Source organism: Prinia subflava, chromosome 12 (genome assembly GCF_021018805.1).
Source record: "Prinia subflava isolate CZ2003 ecotype Zambia chromosome 12, Cam_Psub_1.2, whole genome shotgun sequence".
NCBI classification, from domain to species: domain Eukaryota; kingdom Metazoa; phylum Chordata; class Aves; order Passeriformes; family Cisticolidae; genus Prinia; species Prinia subflava.
In genome coordinates this window covers 20,699,304-20,718,862 of record NC_086258.1, presented here as the reverse complement: position 1 = coordinate 20,718,862, position 19,559 = coordinate 20,699,304, and the positions used below count along the sequence as shown (strand labels likewise).

General features: G+C 44.8%; 1 protein-coding gene across 1 annotated transcript; it reads left to right on the top strand.

Moving 5' to 3' along the window:
• The first annotated feature begins 3,004 nt into the window (after nt 1-3,004).
• LOC134557287 (myosin heavy chain, skeletal muscle, adult-like) lies at nt 3,005-19,314 on the top strand. The gene is made up of 39 exons (XM_063410155.1): nt 3,005-3,054; nt 4,290-4,532; nt 4,620-4,763; nt 4,855-5,011; nt 5,577-5,604; nt 5,703-5,817; nt 5,903-5,995; nt 6,125-6,188; nt 6,285-6,383; nt 6,485-6,588; nt 6,676-6,814; nt 7,799-7,917; nt 8,020-8,169; nt 8,681-8,851; nt 9,393-9,702; nt 9,812-9,891; nt 10,565-10,652; nt 10,753-10,870; nt 11,135-11,258; nt 11,699-11,835; nt 11,926-12,181; nt 12,703-12,945; nt 13,048-13,224; nt 13,310-13,455; nt 13,547-13,637; nt 13,721-14,110; nt 14,347-14,473; nt 14,567-14,685; nt 14,952-15,148; nt 15,696-15,879; nt 15,966-16,131; nt 16,303-16,427; nt 16,605-16,913; nt 17,027-17,230; nt 17,518-17,643; nt 17,742-17,912; nt 18,002-18,106; nt 18,249-18,344; nt 19,040-19,314. Exons 2-39 carry the CDS (start codon nt 4,326-4,328, stop codon nt 19,190-19,192), a joined length of 5,832 nt encoding a protein of 1,943 aa, XP_063266225.1. The 5' UTR covers nt 3,005-3,054; nt 4,290-4,325; the 3' UTR covers nt 19,193-19,314.
• The last annotated feature ends 245 nt before the right edge of the window (nt 19,315-19,559 follow it).

The following is a 19,559-nucleotide window of genomic DNA, read 5'->3' as shown; positions in this document are numbered from 1 at the left end:
TTCTGTCTTATTTCATTAATGCAAAAGAGGGGAAGAGCAAATGGGTATGAATTTAGAGCTTTTAAGTGAAAGTAGTTGATGTTTTAACATTTATCTTCTTTTTATAACTTAACTAGCAATACAGATAAACATGTCAGTAAGATCTAAGTCTTGTGATTCTACAGTTGCCAAGGCCCATTTAACATTAAGTGTTTTCTGTGTTAAGGACAGTGTGCAGCTGAGTACTGGTGAGGCAAAGCTCTGAGGTGAATCTGGGACCCAGTAACACAAAGCAAATGCAAAGCCCTGAACCTGGAGAGGAACAAGCCCAGACACCAGTAAATGCTGGGTGCTGACCAGGTGAAAAGCAGCTTTGCAAAACAAGAACCTGGGGGTTCTGGGGGTCAGCAAGGTGAGCATGAGCCAACAATGTGTCTTTTCTGTGAAGAAGCTGAATGGTGTCTGCATTAGGAGTGTTGCAGCAGGTAGAGGGAGGTGATCCTTGGCCTTAATTCAGCACTGAGGCCACACGTGATGTCCAGGGCTGAGCTCACCAGTGTAAGGGAGATACAGAGCTAATGCAGAGGGCCACTAAGATGAATGAGAGACTGCAGCATCTCTCTTATAGGGGAAGGCTGAAAGAGTAGAGACTGTTCAGCCTGGAGAAGAGAATGGTCGGGTGAATCGTGTCCATGGATATAAATATCTGGAGGTGCACAGAGGATGGAACCAGGCCCTTTTTAGTGGTGCCCAGAGACAAGACAAGAGGCAATGGGCACCCTGTGAAAATCTGGGAATACTTCTGTCCTGTAAAAGTGACTGAGCACAAGTTTCCAAGAGCTATTGTGAAATCTCCATCCTTGGAAATATTCAAAAGCCATCTGGATTAAAGAATCTCTTTCATTGCTGTGTTCTACTTCACAACCCTCTTCTGAGATTTGGACCAAGAAGGTTTTATGTTCTACCACTGGAATATGGGTACCTACTGACACTAAATTCAGTCCCCAAATAACTGGTGAGTGTCAAAACCTGAAGACATCTCAACTCACTGACTGCTTCCCACTCAAACCAGACCTTCCCTCGGCTACCTGGTTGTGTGTCTCACTCCTGCCTCTTGCTGGGTTCACATCCTGCACAGCACAACAGCAAAAACCCAGAAGAGCTCTATGGCTTTGTTGTTGGCCACTGGAAAGGCAACATCCCCAAAGTCAGGTGACAGCATAGAATCATGGCTCTAGGTGGGTGGGGCTTGGAGAAGTGCACTGCCTCGCCAGGGCAGGGCCTGACCTGCCCTTCCCCCACACACGTGCATCCCAAAATGTCTCAGCACATCAATCTTGCCAGCCTCTCGCACCTGGTTGGAGGAAAGTCCTGGTTAGCCAGGACCCATGATAAATGATGGAGGCTGGCTGGGCAAATGCTTCCCACAGTTCCCTCAGTGGCCTCAGGTGAATCCTGTCTGGCCTCACAGGATTGGGAGTGCCTAAAATCAGCAGCTCACTGCTGGATTGCAGGGAGTCCATTCTGCTCCCCTTCCTTGATAACAGCCTAAGGGGTTGGTTGCCCTGAGGATAACCACTGGTTCTGTTGATGACTGAGGCAAAGAAGGTGTTAACTACCTCAGCCTAAATTTGACAGGATTTAAATCAGCTCATATGACTGTGCTCTATTCCTAAAACAAGACCAGTCTCTCTCCAGCACCACCAGTAAATCCCCTTCCCCTCTCTCCATCAGCATTGTCCAGGTACGTCTGCCACCCCCAGTGCTCTGGTATACCCGTGGTGCCTTGGACCAAGTGTGCAAGATATCTGTAATGAAATGGAAGTGCTGGACTGAGGATGTATCAGGTAGAGAGCATCTGGGACTGCATGCTGTCGCCCTTGTGCATACATCCAATTATTTGTACAGGTATTACTGAAAAGAGGATCTTTCTACCATTTGTAAGTAGTGTGCTGGTTTCAGTTGGAAGGCATTTCAAATCAGTTATTCTTCCTAGGGTTACAGGAGGATTAAGGAGGAGTTATGTTGCCAGCAAAAGCAGGGAGCATCTTGTTCACTGGCACTAACCTGCAGATCAGGAGTCTCAGCAGGTATAACCCATCACAGGGTTCACATGAACAGTTCTTAGAGAGTTCTTAGAGAATCTCCCACTTACTTGCAATCTGAAGTGTGTGCCAAGAGGCACACAGGCACACGCCTCTGTGTGTGCACACTCCTCCTGATACCCCTAAAGCTGCCTCACATCTATCAGAGCCATCAGCTTAAAAGCCCAGGTAGAACCCAGCCTCTCCCTGCTGCAGTGTTTAGCTGACCACCCTGCTGTGCCTGTCACCCTCCTCACCTCTTAGGCATCTGCACTTCTGCTTTCAGGGTTAAACCAACAAAACTGCCAAAAGGTTTTAATAATGCTAATCTACCTTTTAACATCCTGTTTGATCTATTGTACTACTGGGATAGCTGCAGCACAGACATACCAAGCAATCCATCCCAGGTCGTGCAGTGAGTCGGTGGGAACGCCAGCAATAAAATCCATAAGTCCTGAATCCAAGTTCTTTAAGTGCTTTGACTAGTCCAGATTCTCTCCTTAACACCCTTGGAAGATTGTTTATAGGAGATGTATTCATATAGCCACTAAGACATCAAAATTTTCTAATTATATCTAGTCATGTCAAATGACAATTATGCCCTTAGTTCAGTTTGCCAGACAATGCTTTACCAAAGAGGGTTTGCCAAAATATTTCTGACCGAAGAAAGAGTAGGCATCTGTAGCATCTGCAGGCGAGAGCGTATAAAACGTCCCTGCAACACGTCTGCCCTGGCTCCACAGAAAGCTCCAAGGTAAGAGGATGGGGTCTGCAGGCTGGCAGGAAGGGGATGGCACCCCAACGTGCCACCACATTCCTGCTGCCTCCGGTGCTCCTGTCCAGGAGGGGACTCCATTATAAATCTGTTTTCAAGGCACTTGCATGTTTTCACTCTTGATTTCTGGGCAACAGCAATTTGGGAATTACAATTTCTGTTTTACAGTACTGACCAGCTGTCAGCCCACAAGCCTCACATCTGGTGTCACGAGAGGTAAGAAGCTGATTTACTCATTCTTAGGGGCAAAGACAGATCCTTTTGACTGGGTTGTCAGGAAGGTTCACTGGTTCACCCTATATGCAAACCTGGTGGGGTTGCAGTAGAAAGTGGTGAGGGTGTCCAAGGCTGTGTTTGAAGCCTCTGAGCACTGATGACAGAACAGAAAAACCCCATGGGGACATTCTTCAATTCTGCTTAACTGACCTTACATAAATCAAGGTGTGCTGCCTTCCCATCTTTGCTACGGCAGGAGGAGAATATGACCAGATAAGCACAGCAGGAAAAAATGCAAAATCCTGTATTCTGCTTAAGAATATATTAATTATTAAATCATCTGAACATATGGACCTTCTAAACACATTTGTAGAGTGCCAGGATTCTCAGCTTTCTCAGATATCATTTGCTTACTCCAGACAAAAAATATATTTATTACCTAAAGAATAAAGAAGTAATAAATTTCACTAAAGTAGCTAGAAAATTTTCAAGTGCAATTGGCTAAATTTAGGTACCTTAGATGTTTAATAAATCACTTGAAGAAATACTTTTTTAAAAAATCTTTTGAGAACTTGTGTGTTCCTAGATTTTTTCAGTAAGTATTTATTTGAGATCTTAACATAGCCTTGGAAATTCCAGTTTCAATGACTGAATTTTATTTCACCTAAGTGAGAACTTTGGGGCCAAAATTATTTAGGTATTGTAGTGAAGGATGACAAATGCATAGAGCAAATGAATTGTGGCAGAATATTAAAAGGTCACAAAGCCTGCACTTTTTTTTCCTGTGGAGAACTTCATTAGCAAAATTTATTAATTACTCATTACCTTTCCATTACCATTAAATAGTTAAATGTCCAACAGATTCATTGTTTTCCAAGACTGTAGGTCACCTACCCTACAGTTTTTCAGAAGTTTTATTCCACTCTTCATCCTTTTAACAATTTCTTCTATTCCCTTTCCTAATAGTGATGTCTTAGTGAAACTTGTTACAAGTTCACTCTTGTCTTACAGGCACAGTATTCTTGAACTATCAAATCCACAGTTCTGAAAAGGTCATCAATGGACATTTGAAGACCTAGACTACATCCATGAAAGCCTCTTATTTTGACATAAAATTAAGTTTCTAGTTATCTTATGTTAAAATACTCCGAGTATGAAGAGACATCAAGGCACAGGATAAAATATTCCCAAATCTTACAGAATAAGTAATCAGTACCATTTTTTTTTCTCCTCAGAGTCATCTGCTGAGATATTCTCAGTGAAGTGCAGACATGGCCTCTGGAGATGCTGAGATGGCTGTTTTTGGGGAGGCAGCTCCTTACCTCCGAAAATCGGAAAAGGAGAGAATTGCAGCCCAGAACAAACCTTTTGATGCCAAGTCATCTGTCTTTGTGGTTCATCCCAAAGAATCCTTTGTGAAAGGGACAATCCAGAGCAGGGAATCAGGAAAAGTCACTGTCAAAACTGAAGGGGGAGAGGTGAGTGAAAAACAAGGCTGAAGGACAACATTTGATCCCCATTTTGGGCTTTTCAATGACACATGTGGATCTTTTGTTTCCTTGCAGACCCTGACTGTGAAAGAAGATCAAATCTTCTCCATGAACCCTCCCAAGTATGACAAAATCGAGGACATGGCCATGATGACCCACCTGCACGAACCCGCTGTGCTGTACAACCTCAAAGAGCGTTATGCAGCCTGGATGATCTATGTAAGTGGCAGCAGCAGCTTCCTCTGGGCAGCCTCAGGAGCTGCTGGGCCAGGCCCAGGGGAAGCCAACGTGCTGTGTCCCTTCTCCACAGACCTACTCGGGTCTCTTCTGCGTCACTGTCAACCCCTACAAGTGGCTGCCGGTGTACAACCCCGAGGTGGTGTTGGCCTACCGAGGCAAGAAGCGCCAGGAGGCCCCTCCACACATCTTCTCCATCTCTGACAACGCCTATCAGTTCATGCTGACTGGTGAGTGCTTGACCTCCTTCACAGCAATCTAACCAAAAAAGCTCTGCTGATCTCAGTGGGGCATGTGACAAGCCAGCTGGAGCCACCAGAGATAATGACTATGAACTTGGTCCATTTATGTAGCAAACAATTTCAAGTGAAACTCACTTGGGAACATTCATGAACTTACCATAATGAATTATTTCTACTTTATTGTACAAAAATCTACACTTTCCTACTGCAGAAATAGTATTTGACTAATTTTTCTACATTTTTTTCACTGATAAGAAACAAAAAGTGGTATTTTTTCTTGTATTTTGAACTCGGGTAGGTACTTTGTTTTCATTGCTTGAGGAAAAAAATGTGAAGGGCAAGTGATACACAGCTAGTTTCAGGTTCAGATGCCACTGACTGTTCAATATATCCATTTGGGCTAATACTTAATACTGCTAGGCCATAGAAAAGAATTGGGTCGTCTTGGACTTTCTGAAGAATCCCCAGCTTAGATTTGCAATTTTACTTCTCATTCCACTTAGCATTACCCAGGTCAGCTGCTAACACATCTTCCATTGTTCTGCTTTCCCAGATCGGGAGAACCAGTCCATCCTGATCACGTACGTACACCCCCTGCACGGGTCCCTGCGGGGCTGCCCGGTGCCAGGGGCCCTCCTGCCTGACCACGCTCCCTCTGCTCCTCCCTTGGCTTTGGCAGCGGAGAATCCGGGGCCGGGAAGACTGTGAACACCAAGCGTGTCATCCAGTACTTTGCAACAATTGCAGCCAGCGGAGAGAAGAAGAAAGAGGAGAAGTCATCAGGCAAAATGCAGGTGAGTCAGGAAGAACAGACTGAATGCTTGGCCTGTCATTGCCTTCTCAACTAAACACCATCACTGAATACTCATCACCCTGCAGGGAACGCTTGAGGATCAAATCATCAGCGCCAACCCTCTGCTGGAGGCCTTTGGAAACGCCAAGACCGTGAGGAACGACAACTCCTCACGCTTTGTGAGTTCTTGCTTTGCATAAAATCTCCCCCCCTCATGGCAACACACAGGATGCCTGAGATGTTCTTTGTGCAAAGGAGACGTCAGCACAACACATCCAGGCTGACCTGCTGCTGCTTCTGCTTAACAGGGCAAGTTCATCAGAATCCACTTTGGTGCCACAGGCAAACTGGCTTCTGCTGACATTGAAACCTGTAAGAGATTCTCCTGCACTGCTCCCAACCCTTCCCTGATTCCCATCTCCATGTACATTCCTACAAGTGCCTAACTCTTTCTGCCTGCCTGCGTAGATCTGCTGGAGAAGTCCAGAGTCACTTTCCAGCTCAAGGCGGAAAGGAGCTACCACATCTTTTATCAGATCATGTCCAACAAGAAGCCGGAGCTAATCGGTAGGAGACATCACTGAACTTTTGAAAGGAAAATCTCTGAGCAACGTTCAACTGCATTACAAGATAAATTATATTTAACCCATGAACACATTTGTCTTCAGAAATGCTCCTCATCACCACCAACCCATTTGACTACCCTTTTGTGAGTCAAGGTGAGATCACTGTTCCCAGCATTGATGACAAAGAGGAGTTGATGGCGACAGATGTAAGTAATGTACAGAACAGGTCAACAGGGTGCAGGTCATACATCAGATAACATGCAGATATTTCACTTTGCTCATTGTATTACCAGAGTGCCATTGATATCCTGGGCTTCACTGCTGATGAAAAGACAGCCATCTACAAGCTGACAGGGGCTGTCATGCACTACGGGAACCTGAAGTTCAAACAGAAACCAAGAGAGGAGCAGGCAGAGCCTGAAGGCACAGAAGGTATTATCAAACTGAATAATTAACTCTCTTTAAGCCCCTACATATGTAGAAGACAGCAAAAGTTGTTCACCATTGGACTTTAGATCCCAAGCAAAACAATCATCCAGGAGAAAACAGCTGTCCCTTGTCCTCAGTACATCGAGTTCCCTATCTCAGGATTTAAGTAACTTATGCTATGAACAATTAATGCCTTAAACTGATATTCATACTCTTTCAAGAATTCAGGAGTTATGGATGTTCCTTTAGTCATACCTTTGCTGGAATATGGCTTGCAATTGTGAAGCCCTGTGAATCACAGTGAAGCCCTGTGATTCAGTTCTAACATGACAGGGAACCATGAACCCATGCACCTCACCTATCAGATGCTCAGGGAAGTCAGCTATGAGAGGTGTTATTTCATTCCTTTCCTTTGCTGGCACAGGGCCTACAACCCCTGTCTTCAGTTCTGTGAGCAATGCCTCGTCTTGTTAAAGGACAAGGCAGCTGGGGAACACTATTGGTAACAGGATGAAGCCCAACGAGTTTTACTGAACATCAGAAACAAAAGCTCAGAAAAGGTTGTAGGCTGTGGATCTGAAGGAGAACAGACATCTTGTTTCTGTGTTCCACTCTAACTATTTTGTCATTTTGATCACCTGAATGTAGATCGGTACTTGACTGTTGTCACTGTGCCACTGCAGCTCCTGAGCTGCATGTGTACTGCACACATTCAGACTAGCAAGCTTCAGTTTTCAGCTTTGTGCCAGGAGATTTTTGAAAACTTCATTACTTTCTGCATGCTGCAGTGAAGAATTTCAAACCAAACTTCTTTAAGAAAAGCTCAATATGCATAATGGCATGTGTGATGTTACAAAAATTCCTTCCACAAGAGCCTATTGAAAGTTTTCAAAGAACAGAAATCTTAACCCTTCAGCCTTTAGGGAATGCTCCAGGATTCAAAGCCTATTCAACATAAAAGTCTTCCTTTTTCTTCTGGATTTTCAGTTGCTGACAAGGCTGCCTACCTGATGGGTCTGAACTCAGCTGACATGCTCAAGGCCCTCTGCTACCCCCGAGTCAAGGTGGGGAATGAATATGTGACCAAGGGCCAAACCGCACAGCAGGTAAGAAACATATTGTAACTGTAACCATGTGTAGAATGAATATCCTTTTGTTTCTCCTCTGCCCTGTATTGTGATCCCAGGTTTTTGGTTTTTTTCCTGTAGGTGCACAATGCTGTAGGTGCTCTGGCAAAGGCACTCTATGAGAGGATGTTCCTGTGGATGGTTGTTCGTATCAACGAGCAGCTGGACACGAAGCAGCCCAGGCAGTACTTCATTGGTGTCCTGGACATTGCAGGCTTTGAGATCTTTGATGTAAGTAAGATTTGGTAAGAGCTATTTGGAAGTGACCATTGAATGTTATGATAATTTGAGACCCATTTTAAAAGAGAACATAAAATCATCACATGATTATTACTATTTCTCTTCTTTAAGTAAAAAAATGACCTTTCAAAGGACTTGTGCTATTTCAAGATGTGCAAAATTGAAGGTACTAAATGGTCCAATCAAAAAAGTTCATTGTTTATATGATCAGGGACAAGACAATATAAAAATATGTAATCATGATAAGCCTAAGCTTGGGGTTATTCTCCCTGTAATTTGGTCTCATTTTAAACAGGATGTAAAATTTATCTTTAAATTTTGTCAATGAAAAAAAATCCTTGTGGGCAATTAATTTGATCCTTTTCTCTTTTTCATAATGTTCTAAAACAGACTGAAGAAATGCGTGGGAAGTCAAGTTTACTGCATTCCTTAATTTTAACAGATGAGGTCCTGCAATTATTGCTGCATCTTCAAATATATATCTTTCTTATTTTATTTCCAGTTTAACAGCTTTGAGCAGCTGTGCATCAACTTCACCAATGAGAAACTGCAACAGTTCTTCAACCACCACATGTTTGTGCTGGAGCAGGAGGAGTACAAGAAGGAGGGAATTGAATGGACATTCATTGATTTTGGGATGGACCTGGCTGCCTGCATTGAGCTCATTGAGAAGGTACCCCCTACAAATCAGTTACAAGCATGGAATGTCTGTAATTACTTGGTCTCATTTTCCAAAGGGATCTTTTATGTTCATGTTTCTCTTTGCTGGGTAGCTAAGAGCTCAAACAGCACTACAGATGTTTCTTCTCAGAGCTGAGTAGAGGGGAAGGATCAACTTCCTTGAGCTGTTAGCAGCACAGTGTAGCCAAGGATGAGTTGGTGGCTTTGCTGCAGTGGTGCACTGTTGGCTCATGTTCGATTTGTCTGACACAACTGTGTCCTCTCATTTCCACTGAATAAGGAGGTAGTGCTCTGATTTTACAAAGTACATTGTCAACACAAGCAAAATTAATTTCTATTTCTTTTATGAGTAATATTGTGTTTAAAAATGTAAGTATCAATGTGATCAGTCCCACTTGCTAGAAGAAAATGGAATTAAATAATAATATTTTCTGATGTGTATCTCAGTCTATGTTCCATTATTGTGCCTAGGTGAAGGTCATTATTGCCCTGAAAGGTAAATTACAATTGGTCTCCCTTGTGATTTCTCTCAGCCCATGGGCATCTTCTCCATCCTGGAAGAGGAGTGCATGTTCCCCAAGGCAACTGACACCTCTTTCAAGAACAAGCTCTATGACCAGCACCTGGGCAAGTCCAGCAACTTCCAGAAGCCAAAACCTACCAAAGGGAAGGTTGAGGCCCATTTCTCCCTAATACACTATGCTGGAACAGTGGACTACAACATCACTGGCTGGCTGGAGAAGAACAAGGACCCTCTGAATGAAACTGTCATTGGGCTGTACCAGAAATCATCTGTGAAGACCCTGGCTTTACTCTTCGCCAACTATGGTGGAGCAGATGCAGGTTGTTTCTTTGAATTCCATGTTTCCACTGATGTACAGCTTGCAGAAAGGAATCAAGGAAGGCAAAAAAAAAAAAAATCTAACATCTGTTTTATTTATTTTCAATTTAGCCGAGGCTGGTGCTGGTGCTGGCAAGAAAGGTGCCAAGAAGAAGGGTTCTTCTTTCCAGACTGTCTCAGCTCTTTTTCGGGTACAGTAGAGATTTCACTACCTCTTCCTAAGATGAGGCATAAACCCACCAATTACTATGGCTAGTCTTGTTTTGGCTTGGTTCTGTTAAAAGATTCTGAAGTTCTTGGGCCACATTCGACTAGGAATAAATCCAGTTAATCTACTCATACTTCATTTCACTGAATGACTTTTCTGTTTGCTTACAGCTGGGATTCATCTCACTTCACCCTACAAGATAAATGTATAATATTGATATTTAAAACTCAGCTTGTTGGTTTTGTCCATTTTGCTTTCAGTAGGGAAAACACAGAAGTTCTATGCGGTATGCTCCATATGACCCATATGCTTACTGCAGAATGCCTCCCACTGCCTCATAGGGGCACTACTTTATCTCTCTGGGTACATTCAACAAAAGATGGATATTCTTTCAGATGAAGACATTCTACTTGAGTATGTGAAATGTAGTAAAATTGAGTGTTTAAGAGTACAGTCTTTCCTACACATTACTCAGAAGAACTTTATACACTAAGTTAATTATAACAAAGATCTGTGGAAAGTCAGAAAAACTGGTGCAGAGAGCTTGAGTTCAGGGTTCTGCTAATTTTTTTCTGGAGTATCTCATTTTAGAGGACTTGATGCTTGCAGCAGAAATTACACTTGCTAATATCAACTTTTCTTAATGACTGTCCCAGGAGAATTTAAACAAGCTGATGACCAATCTGAGAAGCACGCACCCCCATTTTGTACGGTGCATCATCCCAAATGAAACTAAAACACCTGGTAAGATACTTACACATATATATTGAAGGTTTTCAGTGTGGTGCAGCTCTTCCCCACTGTATTACAGAACATGGCATGTATTTGTGCTCTGCATTGCCAGGTGCCATGGAGCACGAGCTGGTGCTGCACCAGCTGCGCTGTAACGGCGTGCTGGAAGGGATCAGGATCTGCAGGAAAGGATTTCCCAACAGAGTCCTGTATGCAGATTTTAAACAGAGGTCAGACTTCAGCATCTTACTGGATCACCTTGTCCACCTTAAATAGCTTTTGAAATCTAACCTTCCCCTCCTGTGCCTAAAGCCTTCTCTAAAGTTTCAGTTTAACAAGTGCTGTTTGTTCTCAACAGTTCTTAAGACTTTCTTGCCATGTACCTGCCAGGTGGTCTCAAAAACAAACCTCTTCATATTCATAGAATCACTTAGGTTGGAAACAACCCTTAACATTCTGGAGTTCAAAGCAAGTCCTTCCATTTTCTTCCTCAGGTACAAAGTATTAAATGCCAGTGCTATCCCAGAGGGACAGTTCATTGACAGCAAGAAGGCTTGTGAGAAACTTCTTGGATCAATTGATATAGATCATACTCAATACAAATTTGGTCACACTAAGGTAAATCTGTTTGCTTCAAGTGCAATTTGGTTTGCATGGCTTGATACGGACACTCAGATATTCCAGGTAGTACAAGAAATTATCCAATAGGGTATAAGAAATAGTGTAAAATAAATCAACCAGATTCTTGATTACTCAACACTTGAGTAAATTAAAATTCATGGTCATACGATCTTTTAATTAAGGGTTAATCAAGTTCCTAATTTAAGACAAAGTTGTAGAATAAAAGAATCAAGAGTCAACAAAAAATAAAAGGAAAATGTCTGACTATTATAGTTCCTCAACTGCAAGTAACCAGAAGCTTGGAGTTATAAAAAAGTGTCTGCCACTACATATATTCTTTGTGGTTTTGCTCTTAACTTCCACAGTGTTTGTCATGGAGGGCAGGGTATTACCTTAAACAAGTACAGACTGCGCCTATTTTCATCTTCTTACCTAAGGTGTTCTTCAAAGCTGGGCTGGTGGGCCTCCTGGAGGAGATGAGGGATGAGAAGCTGGCACAGCTCATCACCCGCACCCAGGCCAGGTGCAGGGGCTTCCTGATGAGAGTGGAGTACCAGAAAATGGTGGAGAGGAGGTAGACTTTTCTTCAAATCAGCTTCACTCTACTTGGCTTATTGTGCTGTCATGGTGTAGATATTGGATATTAATTTGACTTATCTTTCAGGGAGTCCATCTTCTGCATCCAGTACAACATTCGTGCATTCATGAATGTCAAACACTGGCCATGGATGAAGCTGTTCTTCAAGATCAAGCCCTTGCTGAAGAGTGCAGAGTCTGAGAAGGAGATGGCCAACATGAAGCAAGAGTTTGAGAAAACCAAGGAGGAGCTTGCAAAGTCTGAAGCAAAGCGGAAAGAGCTTGAAGAGAAAATGGTGAAACTGGTGCAGGAAAAAAATGACCTGCAGCTCCAAGTACAGGCTGTGAGTACCACCAGTGGGCTTTATCTTAATTCTACTGTGACTATCAGGTTGATATATACAGGTACATTTTCAAACCACATAGAAAATTTGATTTAGTTCAATTCAATTGTAATTCTTTCAGTGGTGCTCTCAAAGGCATAACTAGCTTCAGTAAGGACTGTGAGGTATCTGTAGTCAAAATATTACTTGGGTGACACTTTTCTACAGTGTATGCTCAGATATTCTGCATTTTGACCCATTGTTTGATATTATGAGATAATATTGGATTCTATATCCTGCACAAATATATAACTACTCATGTCATCACGTAGTTTGAAAAGGATTTTACTTGGTTTTAGCTTTTAAACCTGGCTGTTTCAAAACTAACAACACATAATCAATTCTATATTAGATGTCATTCTGTTGGAACGTCAATCAAATTTTAAACTACAAAACTGCTATCCAAGACCCTGCACTATGAAGGTTAAGTATCACAATCTTCCCTCAAAAAGCATATCCCTAAAATGGCATCTCCCTACTAGGAAGCTGATGCTTTGGCTGATGCTGAGGAAAGGTGTGACCAGCTCATCAAAACCAAAATACAGCTGGAAGCCAAAGTTAAGGAAGTGACTGAAAGGGCTGAGGATGAAGAGGAAATTAATGCTGAGCTGACAGCCAAGAAGAGGAAACTGGAGGATGAATGTTCAGAGCTGAAGAAAGATATTGATGACCTTGAGCTAACACTGGCCAAGGTGGAGAAGGAAAAACATGCCACTGAAAACAAGGTATGAGGCAGAACCTGTCACTCGCATTCTGGAAAAGACTTGTCTTGTTATAAAGTTTTTGAGCATCATTTTCTGTCTGTGCTTGCTAATTTCTTCTCAAAGGTGAAAAACCTGACTGAGGAGATGGCAGCCTTGGACGAGACCATTGTGAAGCTGACAAAAGAGAAGAAGGCCCTCCAAGAGGCCCATCAGCAGACCCTGGATGACCTGCAGGCAGAGGAGGACAAAGTCAATACTCTGACCAAAGCCAAGATCAAGCTGGAACAGCAAGTGGACGATGTAAGCACACAGATAGAGAGCAGGAACAGGACAGGTATGGAGCCTGACCTGCCTGGTAGGGTCCTGATGGTCTTGTTGTGTTTAGCTGGAAGGGTCCCTGGAGCAAGAGAAGAAACTGCGCATGGACCTGGAGAGAGCCAAGAGGAAACTGGAAGGAGACCTGAAGCTGGCCCAGGACAGCATCATGGATTTGGAGAATGACAAGCAGCAGCTGGATGAGAAACTGAAGAAGTAAGTGTGGCTCTGGGGCACCTGAGTGAGTGCTGGGCTGCAGCACCTGTCTTTTTTCTTTGAACTCTAACATGGTTCACTTGGCCCAAAGGAAGGACTTTGAAATCAGCCAGATCCAGAGTAAAATTGAGGACGAACAACTGCTAGGCATGCAATTTCAGAAGAAGATCAAGGAGCTGCAGGCAAGTCTCTGTTCCTTCCCCTGCCTTGCTCAGGCTCAGGCCTGAGGAGGGCACGTGTGTGAGGGGTCCCTGGTGTTGTGCAGGCCCGCATTGAGGAGCTGGAGGAGGAAATTGAGGCAGAGCGAACGTCTCGCGCCAAAGCAGAGAAGCATCGGGCTGACCTGTCCAGGGAGCTGGAGGAGATCAGCGAGCGCCTGGAAGAAGCAGGAGGGGCCACAGCAGCTCAGGTTGAGATGAACAAGAAGCGCGAGGCAGAGTTCCAGAAGATGCGGCGTGACCTGGAAGAGGCCACGCTGCAGCACGAAGCCACGGCTGCCGCCCTGCGCAAGAAGCACGCGGACAGCACGGCTGAGCTGGGCGAGCAGATCGACAACCTGCAACGCGTCAAGCAGAAGCTGGAGAAGGAGAAGAGTGAGATGAAGATGGAGATTGATGACCTGGCCAGCAACATAGAGTCTGTGTCTAAAGCCAAGGTACACAAATATTTTTATTAGGAATTTGATATCAATGTGATCTTTTTCTTTAATCTTATATTATTTAATTTTTATCAGGTTACATTATAAATGATTTCTGCAAATCTTATGTGTAGAAGTATGGCCATATGTACAGTCTCAAAATATGTCAACTGCATCTTCTAGATATACTTTCCCACTAAAAGAAATCAGGATCAAGGTATTTATTCATTTTCATATGTGCAATCGATATCCAGGCAAATCTGGAGAAGATGTGCCGCACTCTGGAAGATCAGCTGAGTGAATATAAAACGAAGGAGGAGCAGAATCAGCGCATGATTAGCGATCTTAGTGCTCAAAGAGCTCGTCTGCAGACAGAATCTGGTACAGCCCTTCCATCTGTAATTTGGAAATGGGAGAACCCATAAATTTCTCTCTTGGCTAATAAAATGTTTTCTGAATTCAAAACTTTTTCAGGTGAATATGGACGCCAGGTGGAGGAAAAAGATGCTCTAATTTCTCAGCTGTCTAGAGGAAAACAAGCTTTCACCCAGCAGATTGAAGAACTGAAGCGGCAGCTAGAAGAAGAGATAAAGGTGAAGATATTCATGTTACATATGAAATAAATATTTGACATAATACTGGTTTTAGTGAAGTGTTCAGGGCTTCAAAAGGTGATCCAATTAGAAGTTCAAATCATTCCCTTAGGTCATGGAAGCTAGACCCTTGCAGTGCAGGACTCCCGTGTTTTTATCAGGATAGTTAACAACTCTCTCTTTGGGATGTATGTCAGTGTTTAAGTTCCCATAGGAGAAATTTCCCAGGAAACAGCTACTCCTTATTGCCATATTTTTACCACCAGGCCAAGAACGCCCTGGCCCACGCCCTGCAGTCCGCTCGCCACGACTGTGACCTGCTAAGGGAACAATATGAGGAGGAGCAGGAGGCCAAGGGGGAGCTGCAGCGAGCCCTGTCCAAGGCCAACAGTGAAGTGGCCCAGTGGAGAACCAAATACGAGACGGACGCGATTCAGCGCACAGAGGAGCTCGAGGAGGCCAAGTATGTGGGCATGGTGTGGAAGGTTGGCATACACCAGTACACCAGATTTAAAGACATCACTGAGATTTTCAAAGGCAAAAGCCTAATAGAAGGTTGAGGAGTTATATGAAGCAGTAAAACAAAAGGAGAACAGGCTATGTCAAAAAGAATGAAGGAGAAAGGACATGTACAAGATTGTGCAAAGTGCAGAAGGATAGCAAGACTGCAGAGAAGCTGTGGCTGCCCTATCCCTGGAAGTGTGGCTGCCCTACCCCTGGGAGTGTTCAGGGCCAGGCTGGACAGGGCTTGGAACATCCTGGCCTACTGGAAGGTGTCACTGCTAATGGCATGGAATTAGTGGATTTTTGATGTCCGCTCCAACCCAAACCATTCTGTGACCCTATGAAGACCTAGGGGAAATGATATAGGAAAAAAATAATTCGTAGGAATAGGCTCTGCACCATGTGCATTAGGACCAAATACTAAGAAGTGTCTCAGTGCTCTGGTGAATATGACAATCAACATCCATCTTCATTTCCAATTAAGAACTCTGCCTAACACTTTGCAGGAAGAAGCTGGCCCAGCGTCTGCAGGATGCAGAGGAACATGTTGAGGCTGTCAATGCCAAATGTGCCTCACTGGAAAAAACAAAGCAGAGGCTGCAGAATGAAGTGGAGGACCTGATGATTGATGTGGAGAGATCCAATGCTGCCTGTGCTGCTCTGGATAAGAAGCAGAAGAACTTTGACAAGGTCTTTTGGCCTCCAGCACCAGCACTCCTGGCCACAGCAGGGCCCCATGATGGTCAGAACCCGACTCACACCCCTTTTCTCTTCAGATCCTGGCAGAATGGAAGCAGAAGTATGAGGAAACGCAGGCTGACCTGGAGGCCTCCCAGAAGGAGTCACGCTCTCTCAGCACGGAGCTGTTCAAGATGAAGAATGCCTATGAGGAGTCCTTGGACCACCTGGAAACAATGAAGCGGGAGAACAAGAACTTGCAGCGTAAGTCCCTGGCCCTCTGCTCCTCACTGGCCTTGCTCACTATCAGCCATTAGCACCATTCTGCATGGGGCTGTGCCTGCAGGTCTGCAGAGATGCCTGTCCCCTTGGTGGGATGGGAACCTTCCCGTTCTGCTCTGTGCCTGACCATGCCATTGGTCTTTGTTCCCACAGAGGAGATTTCCGACCTCACGGAGCAGATTGCTGAGCAAGGAAAGGCGATTCATGAGCTGGAGAAAGTCAAGAAGCAGATTGAGCAGGAGAAATCTGAAATCCAGGCTGCTCTGGAGGAAGCTGAGGTACATGACCATAATGACTCGTGTCTGCACTAAATAAATGAGGAAATAGGGATAAAAAGGCCTGTGTTGTCCTCTCTTCTGGCTGGGCAGTGCAGACAGCTGAGAAATATTCTGTTATTCCCTAAAAAGAAGCAGTAGGTTTACTGATGTTATCAATGTTTGTGTCCACTTGTCCAGGCCTCCCTGGAACATGAGGAGGGGAAGATCCTGCGCCTGCAGCTTGAGCTCAACCAAGTGAAGGCTGAGATAGACAGGAAGGTAGCAGAGAAAGATGAGGAGATTGACCAGCTGAAGAGAAACCACCTGCGAGTGGTGGAGTCCTTGCAGAGCAGCTTGGATGCTGAGATCAGGAGCAGGAATGAAGCCCTGAGGCTGAAGAAGAAGATGGAGGGAGATCTGAATGAAATGGAGATCCAGCTGAGCCATGCCAACCGTGTGGCTGCAGAGGCACAGAAGAACCTGAGAAATACACAGGGAGTGCTCAAGGTCTGTTCAGCAAAGCTACAGAAAAGAGAAAATGAGATCCCTGACAAAATGAGATCTGTTGTCCATTCAAGCGGCCACTGACACCTGGTTCTTTCTCTTGTGTCTCTTTCCAGGACACTCAGATTCATCTGGACGATGCTCTCAGGACACAGGATGACCTGAAGGAGCAGGTGGCCATGGTGGAGCGCAGAGCAAACCTGCTGCAGGCTGAGATTGAGGAGCTCCGGGCAGCCCTGGAGCAGACAGAGCGGTCAAGGAAAGTGGCTGAGCAGGAGCTTCTGGATGCCACTGAACGTGTGCAACTCCTCCATACCCAGGTCAGGGCAGGGACCAGAGAGCTGTTTTTACACTGACCAGATACAGAGGGCTGGAATTTACCAGAGGACCAGCAGTACTAGAAAGGCCTCTCTACTGCTGTCCCCAAAGAAAGCAGTGTTTTGCATCCATTCCCCAAGCACACACTGGACATTTTGTGAACAACCATTGTAACAATAACTCCATAGTAAGAATTGGAATCTGGAAGGGGAGAGTCTGTGTTCAGGCAGAAGGTTTACTATGGCAGGTTTTAGAATTCAACTCTTGCCATGTCTTTCCCATTGCACAGAACACCAGCTTGATCAACACCAAGAAGAAGCTGGAAACAGACATTGCCCAGATCCAGGGTGAAATGGAGGATACCATCCAGGAAGCCCGCAATGCTGAGGAGAAGGCCAAGAAGGCCATCACAGATGTGAGTTGGACACTCCAGGCATTTTTTGCTGATGGTGAACATACTATTCCCAAAATATCTCCAGTCCTAAAATGGCTTTGACCTTTTACTCTGATCAGGCGGCCATGATGGCAGAAGAGCTGAAGAAGGAGCAGGACACCAGTGCCCACCTGGAGAGGATGAAGAAGAACCTGGACCAGACCGTCAAAGACCTGCAGCTTCGTTTGGATGAGGCCGAGCAGCTGGCACTGAAGGGAGGGAAGAAGCAGATCCAGAAGCTGGAGGCCAGGGTGTGTAGGGCTGGGGCTCTGTGTGAGTTGTGTCTGTGTCCCTGCAGAGACATTGTCAGGAGGCTGCAGGGATGGGCTTGTCCTTGCAGGTGCGGGAGCTGGAAGGGGAGGTGGATGCTGAGCAGAAGCGCAGCGCTGAAGCCGTGAAGGGAGTGCGCAAGTACGAGCGCAGGGTGAAGGAACTGACCTACCAGGTAAGGCAGGAGCACTCCTGCTCTGACACGCTTTGCTCACAGCAAGGCACACTTTGTACACCCCATCCCCAAGGGGAATTGTCAGCCTTGTGTGATGTAGAACCAAGAATTGACTCTCTTTGGTGTTCACCAACCACTTTAGTCTGAGGAAGACAGGAAGAATATTCTAAGGCTGCAGGATCTGGTGGACAAGCTGCAAATGAAAGTGAAGTCCTACAAGAGACAATCTGAGGAGGCAGTAAGTATCTCTCTGAGTGCTTGGCAAGAACCCTCAGTTTCCCAGAGGGTAGTCTAGCCATTGAGGAGACAAATATAAGAAAGTTGGAAGGTGCTACTCATCAATAATGGAGTTCTTCAAATTCTCTGAAAGGATCATAAAGCAGATTCACCCTTGAGAAGGAAATCAATGAGCCCTTACGAAGACTACTGAAGAGGGCAAATGCATTTTCTGCGTTAGAATCACAAAGCAACCCCTAAGGACTTGTATGGATGATATTGGTAGTAGAATATACACAGAAATTTTATAAATACCTTATTTTTAGTATTTTGATAGTAGACAGGGAAGTTGTTGGAAGTTTCCCCACAAAACACTTTGCATTTTGCATTTAGAATAGTGCAAGGAACCTTTGCCTCTTTCTGCACATGCAGCAGTCAGGGATGAACTGAGGGAAGTTCTGCAAGCCCCTGAATTTATGATTGTCTGAGCACGGCTTCTTCATTGTGGAAACAGCCCAGCACAGAGTAGGGCTTCTGATTCAGTTAAGGGGATATGTCAGAATGATTCTGAGGAGATCTCATCAGTCTCACTGTCAGACTTTGTACAAGCAGTGGTGGGTAGAGTTTGGAGGTTTGTGACTTTGCCCAGACCAAGGCACAGGAGGCATGAGAACCCCAACTCCAAATTTCTCACTACCGACTCCTTCTTCCTCCCAGGAGCAGCTGTCCAATGTCAACCTCTCCAAGTTCCGCAAGATCCAGCACGAGCTGGAGGAAGCCGAGGAGCGGGCTGACATTGCAGAGTCACAGGTCAACAAGCTCCGAGCCAAGAGCAGGGAGTTCCACAGGAGGATTGAAGAGGAAGAGTGAGAATGTCACTAGGCAGCAAAGTGACCTGAGGACTGCACAAAATGTGAACCTCTTGGGCACTTTCCTGCTGCCATGAGTCTTTGTAACCCCCTCAGTGTCTAGTGAATAAAGACTGTAGTAGATTCTTCTGCATACACACTATGATCAATGTCTTCTTTGGGTTTTGTTTCCCTTGGGCAGTTGCAGAAGAAGTTTCCTTACTTTTCCTCTCCGGAACAAGGGAGAAGCTGATGCCAGTGCTGGATTGAGGATCTGCAAACTTAGAGGCTGGCCATTGCTGTGGAGACTCCTTGAAAGTCCAGCCTGTGCTGTCTCCTGTCTCCAGCAGCTCCTTGTCCAGCTCCTGCCTTCACATGCTCCTAATGCT

Bases quoted from the DNA above. Each gene is read 5' to 3' on its own strand.
- LOC134557287 (XM_063410155.1), top strand. From the start codon at position 4,326: ATGGCCTCTGGAGATGCTGAGATGGCTGTTTTTGGGGAGGCAGCTCCT. The intron at 8,852-9,392 runs GTACCCCCTACA...GATTTCTCTCAG, and splicing joins GCATTGAGCTCATTGAGAAG to CCCATGGGCATCTTCTCCAT. The intron at 11,259-11,698 runs GTAAATCTGTTT...TTCTTACCTAAG, and splicing joins ACAAATTTGGTCACACTAAG to GTGTTCTTCAAAGCTGGGCT.